This window comes from Pecten maximus, chromosome 13, assembly GCF_902652985.1.
Source record: "Pecten maximus chromosome 13, xPecMax1.1, whole genome shotgun sequence".
Taxonomy (NCBI): Eukaryota; Metazoa; Mollusca; class Bivalvia; order Pectinida; family Pectinidae; genus Pecten; species Pecten maximus.
The window spans coordinates 3,814,423-3,820,977 of NC_047027.1; the positions used below are offsets into that span (position 1 = coordinate 3,814,423).

The following is a 6,555-nucleotide window of genomic DNA, read 5'->3' on the forward strand; positions in this document are numbered from 1 at the left end:
CGATGGATAAAGTAGAAAAAATGCGCAAGACTGTGGCTGACTTTCTCTTAAAACCCAAATAACATTACGCGAGATTCAATCACTAATAGGCTTGTTGAACATTCCCCCTAACCTACACTAGTCAAGCATAATTGTTTACCTTGCATTAATATGTAATACTATGGATATATGATTATGAATGTCGTTTTAATTAAACGGCCATTTCTATTCTATATGGATGTGTTAAGTTGTTATTGACTAATGAACAAGCTGGCAGTTGACTGATGCTATAAGAAACAAGCAGCTGAGCATAAATATATATTTACGAATAGATTATGTGAACTTTGTGATATAAATAAATCGTCAAAGAAAGTAACGTAAAAGACATCAAAGTCTATAGAATAGATCGATTTCTTTCAAGTAGCTAAATATTGTTTTCGAATCCACGGAACTGAAAAGGGTTTTCATATCCGGGACTCGAAAGTATCTATCACGAATGTGCTTGAAATCGGAACATTCTATTAAAAAGTACTCCACTGTCGCTGTGAATCGAGCATCACATGCATAACACACCGGTGGATCCTCTCGTTTCAAAAGGAACGAATGAGTAGGATATTTGTGCCCGATACGGAGCCGAGAGGACGATTTCCTCTCTACGATCCTTCCGACTTGGTGTTGGATGTTTTAAGTTTCGGTTGTACTTTAAAAAGATTGTTGCTCGTCTCGAGAGCCCAGCGTTGCTGCCATTGACTCTGGATGGCAGAACTAATTACAGGTTTGAGATCTGTATATGGTATTTTGATATTTGTTTATTGCAGATTTAGAGCATGTTTTGCTTGGCGGTCAACAAGCAAGAACAGAACAGGGGAACGGACGAGTGGCAACGTTGGCCCTCAAATAAAATGGGGAGGATCTTCTTGATTCTGAACCTGAAACTGCAAGCCACGAAACGCATTGTTTGGGTTTTGGAATATGGGAGCAGTCATTAGTCTTCTAGGCTGGTGATACCCTGCACCAGTTTTCTCTGCAATACAAAGGATTGAAGCACTTAAACAGGCGGTTGAGTTGATTAATTGGTTTAAGCTCTCTTGTCCGTGTTAGCTGTCTGTAGGTCTGTCACCCGAATGTCTCCTACGCATGCGCGGGGTCGCGCAGACGCTTCTCTCCACAGTCAAGCTCGCACACCACCCACACATGTATACACATACAGGTCACCGATCACTACACTCTCCCCAACCTTATTATGAAAGCCTCTAGTCCATTCTGGGGAATGCAGCACCGGGGTAATCCACTGGATCGGTGGGGCTGAACTTCTGGGTGAGGCGAACTAACCGGAATCAGAAAATCCTATTGATGATCAGATTAGCTAGATGGGGTTAGAAACCCCACTGGAACCATTAAACCGAGTTAGAAACCCCAAATGGAACCACTGGACTGGACTCAGTTAGAGACTCCTAGCTGGAACTCCCAGACAAGATTAGAAATCCTGTTTGGACTGGAACTGCTTTATGGATATTCTGGTAGGAATAAAAACCCTAGTACTTCTGTGATCCTAGTGAACTGCTACTGGTGGAATAGTCTCCTGGCGTTGGCTGTGGTGATCTCCAGGAGTCGCTCTGGGGTCATCTAAAGTACAGCTGCCACGGATTCTGCTCCGAAGTATAGCTGATTTGGTGCTGACCATGGTTTCCCCCCAACTGAAAAGTACGGGGCGTCGGTCTCCAGCAATATCCGTCCCTCTTCCACCTTCCTCGTGTGGAGTGAATGAGGTCACGAGCCTGGTGAATCCCTGCCCTGCAGGTAGGGCCGAAGAATCGTACCTGCTGCTCCCATTGCATGATAGTAAGAGGCGACTAAATTTGGGGATCTTATCTTTTCTCTTCTTTCTGAACAACTTCCTTCTTCCTAATGTCTCCCTTGACATTACCTCACTTTTGGCTTTTAGTTGAGCGTTCGCCGCTGTGAGGAAGGCTTTGGTTTGTTTGTTTGAGTTTAACGGCCCATCGACAACTATGGTCATTTAGGGCCAGTCGGTTTAGCTATGTCTAAGATGGAGCGGTCACTTCATAAAATAAAGGTGGACAGATAAAACAGAGATTTGTTTATTTAAAAAGATGATCAACAAGCAAAATGCATTAAAAAGGTATCGAGGAATAAAACTAAGATTCAGTAAAATTCATGTTAAAAGTGATAACGAATGATGAAAATTCAAACTATGACGAATGGTTTGGAACGATCAGAACGGATGAGGTATTGTTGAATGATCATGATAAATTTTGAGTTAAATTTTGTAAAATAAATCTATCTCTTTCAGGTATTCAAAGATACGATCTACACTGTCCCCTGGCTGAGATATACCTGTCTTTAAAATTGGTAGTTACTACTCCTGCTTAGCGCTCAGCATATTGGGAGTGGAACGACTGGTTCGCCCGTTGTCAGTATAATGTGACCGGGTCGGGTGTGCTGCTGGGTGTCTTCGGCAGTATGCTCAAGTGAGGTAGCACTATAAATCGGCAAAAGTTCCGGCCTATCACAAGGAGACTTAACACGAACATACTGCAGCCTCCCAAAACACACTCACCACCTACATGCATGTTGCACGCACGGGAGGCCGTCCTTAAATGACCTTAGCTGTTAACAGGACGTTAATCAAAATAAACCAAACTAAACCAAATGTTTATGCTACAATTATATATATATATATAATTAGTTGTTTTCCAGAGTCTCCACTCCATATATATAAATAACAACCTAAACACAGCAGGTTAACTTAGATAAGTAAATGAAGATGTTTTAAGGGCTATAATTAGTAGTTGTTTTTCAGAGTTTTGACTCCATAGATACATATACTGGAACTAAGCATGACATTTAGCTTAACTGGGATTGGTTGTTATATGGCAGAAATAGTACCAGTAGTTTTTCCCAGTCTCGACTCTGTAGATATGATTTATACCTATAACATTTAGGTTATTGTTGACTTGCAATTACATTTGTACATTCTTTCTATAAGTGTACAAGTTCATATATGCTTTTTCTGTAATGGGTATATCAAGAAAATAAAGTTATCAAAAGAACAGCTGGCATTATTTTTACTGCATACTTTAACAATATCCACATTTTCTGTTGTGCTTTGTATTGTACACTTCACAAAGATCAAATCATGATATTGCAACTCTTATCTTTACCATTTTTTTTCTGGATTATTTTAAGATGCACGTCTGTATGTAACTTTGTGGATATTGTTGAATATTTGCACACAACTCTTTTAAATCCCTGGAAAACTCTTCATGATCAAGAGATTGGGGAAAAACAGCTACCCAGGTCTGAAATTCCGCCTATGTGAACCTTGTGGCCTTGCATAGGGTCAAGGTCTTTCATTTGAATATGCAACTTGCTCCCAAACACCCGCTCTCAACACCCATACCCATGTCGCATACACCGGGAGACCGTCCTTGAATGACCATGGCTGTTATAATTAATACATGTAGACGAAAACACGACCAACCAACCAAAGGAGAAAGCGCTTGTACTGATCAACAATATATAACAATACATGCATTGTTGTGTGCAGATCGTGATGATTCCCAATAAGTAATTAACTTCCAGCTTGGAAAATTGTTTACATGTAAATATGAATCCGCTACATAAGGGTCCATGATTGCTTTTTTTTAAAATAAGCAACTTGTTTTAAGTATTATACACTACTGGGGCGAAATGGTTTGAGCGTAAATCACACACGCCTTTTCATATGAACCGTTTCGCCCCAAATCTTTCACAGCTAAAAAAACAAATACTATGGGCACAAGTGGCCGACTCGTTTTATAAATAACATATGAGAGTACATATAGATGAGAAAGGTTCAGAACTCCCTCAGACTTGAAATATGATGTATCTATTTCCAAGTACCGTAGCTTCTATTGTATTGTAACGCACCTCCGGAGGTCGTATCTGAGCAATAAAGTGACAACGCAGAAATGAAGTTCTCTCGGTCTTTATTTACAAGATTACAGTTTGTATGTACACAATACTGTTATATCTAATAAGGAATCACATCTATGTCATATGTGCCTGGCGTTAACCCTTGGCGTTAAAGTAACGTTGCTGTCTTACTACAAGCTAGTTACCTCGCTGTTGGTCACGCCATCTGGTTCACAATGGAGGTCGATGTATATCGCCACGGGTCGCTGGACAGGTCAGGAGAAGGTGATGATATAACAGTCGAATACTTGTCCAATAGAATATATACTGGCTTAGTGTTCTAGCTAAAAGCCCGAAGCACTACGGAAACAGGCACTACTTACGTAGAGATTACTGGCTCCGTTAAAAACAGAGATTGTCTTAACACACGTGTTGTCTGATTGCCGGTCAGGTGTGAAGAGTGTACACGGGGTAGATCTTTATCTGGCACGGGCCAGTTAACCGTGACGCACTTCCGGCGTAAGTAATCAGGTCAACTCGGCCCGAGACACTACATTCCTCCCAACTTTATATGGCCGGAGGGTTGGTAATGGTATATACAAAGATCTTCCGTGTCTTGATCAAGTTCCTAAATTTTGACTCTGCACACTAAAAGCGTTGCGATGAAGTCACTTAAGTTACTACTGGGTTGCTTCCTCCAAAAAGGGGGAAATAGTAGGGATAAAATCCCTTGCAGTCAAATCCGGTTATGAGGCGCGGGTCGTCCTGAAAGGACACACAATCCTGTAAAATACATTGATGCAATCCCGACCTCCATGTCTAGAATCCAATCCTCGATGATGAGGGTACGGGTAGCCTATAAAATAGACTCACTACTTAGTAAAATACTTAGGTACTAATACTTAGGTACAACCCCGTCCCTAACTGTCCGTTCCGAGTTCCTAGTGACGAAACAGCCGTTGAGCGTTGGTTACAGTTGCATTCAGCAGGGATTCCGCCGTGTAGCTGAGGTGTTTTGCTACAGCCTCCGCCGTCCAATACAATTGGTTGGGTGCAGACCACTTGCGGCCTGACCGGTTGAAGTAGGGGGCGTCGGTCTCCAACAACACTCTCTCAGGGTTGATCCACTTCAAGGCGCGAACCTGAGGTGGGGTGAATCCTGCAGCCATGCTGGTAAATCCGAAGTACAGATTCCTAAAAGCACTAGACCACTGCTCACGGACATAGGAATCACCATTGAAACAATGGAGATATATATATCCGCTGGTCTTCAGGCACTGCCTTCTTTACATAGTGTAGAAGAAGGAGGTATGCTTCTGCTCCACTATCTCTGGATATCCCTCTACAATGGAGAACCAAGACATGTCGAGGCTCCACCAATGGTAGAATCTTCTCCAAAATGACTAACTGCTGCGGCCACTGCTCCGGTGGTACGGAGTGGTCAACACCAACTTCACCAACTGCTGTCACTCTGCGTTGTCGTACAAGGTCATTCAGCTTCCTGATGACGCGATCCAACTCCGAGCTTGAGTATCTTTTCTTGGGATGTACACCTACTGCGACCTCCATATCCGCTGGTAGGGTCTTCAGACTATCCGTGGTTGGATAAGTCTCCGGGTCGCAGAAAGAGGCACAAGTCCCGGCGACGATTACCTCCTTTCCCTTGTCCATCCTGGTACCATCCAACACGGACTGGAACGTAGAGTCCAGTCGTAATGCCATGGCCTTCAGGGTGCGGTCAATATGGAAGTGAGCATCAAACGCCCGAGGGGTTCGGGTTCCCACTTCCTCAGGGGCAGAAAATAACGTCCTCCAATACTCTCGCTCGGTAGCAGGGATCCGGGCAGCTATCAGCAACAAAACCTTCCAGTGGAGGAGGGCGGCTACAGAGTTCACCGGTTCCAACGTGAAGTTGTCTGGACATGGTACACTCAAATAGCCACAAAATGCCCTCATCCCCACTATCTGGCAGTCTGAAAAACTGAGCTTCTCCGATGATGTTGTCAAAAGGTGCTGCATCTCCACGTACTCAACAAGGTTGTCCAGGTTGTCCACGGCTCTTCTCAAAAGCCATACAGCGGCTTGTAAAAGGGCCTCCTTCCGTCCACGAAGAACCTTGATTGCTGCAGGGGGCAAGCGCTCGTCAAAAACCCTCGGTAAATGATGGTTGAACGCGTGGGGCTTGGCGTAGCTCCCAACCTCCTTGTAGTCAGGAATCACACAGTGTCTGACCCTCGGCGCCGCGACGTAGATCCAGAACCTCTTGGAACCTCTACCACTATTCCTCCTCGTCTCGGCTCGGCAGACGACACAACTCGAGTGGTACGGAGCTCCTCAACGTGGATTGTCGTCCTAGGAATAGGTCCAGTTGACTGGCTGTGAGGGCGCTTACGGGGGGAGGGGGGCTTGTCCGACGAATAGGGGCAGACCACTGAAGGGCTTCTGGCAGCTCTCCGCGGACTGGAACGATGACGAACGGGTGAAGGACTCGTACAGGAACTTACCTTGGGTTTAGCACGGGAGACGGGGATAAAATCATCACGCACACTGGCTGGACCCTTGGCAGAGACGCGACCTGACGGTACAGTCTGGCCCTGCAGGTAGGGCGTAAGAATTGTACCTGCTGCCCCATTGCATGATCGTAAGAGGCGACTGAAT

The 6,555-nt window shown here is 44.4% G+C and overlaps 1 protein-coding gene across 1 annotated transcript; it reads right to left on the reverse strand.

The window, feature by feature from the left end:
- Positions 1–5,127: 5,127 nt before the first annotated feature.
- On the reverse strand, positions 5,128–5,916 carry LOC117340355. Its single transcript, XM_033902116.1, has one exon. It carries the CDS (start codon positions 5,914–5,916, stop codon positions 5,128–5,130), a length of 789 nt encoding a protein of 262 aa, XP_033758007.1.
- Positions 5,917–6,555: the final 639 nt, after the last annotated feature.

Bases quoted from the DNA above. Each gene is read 5' to 3' on its own strand.
- LOC117340355 (XM_033902116.1), bottom strand. From the start codon at position 5,916: ATGCAGCACCTTTTGACAACATCATCGGAGAAGCTCAGTTTTTCAGAC.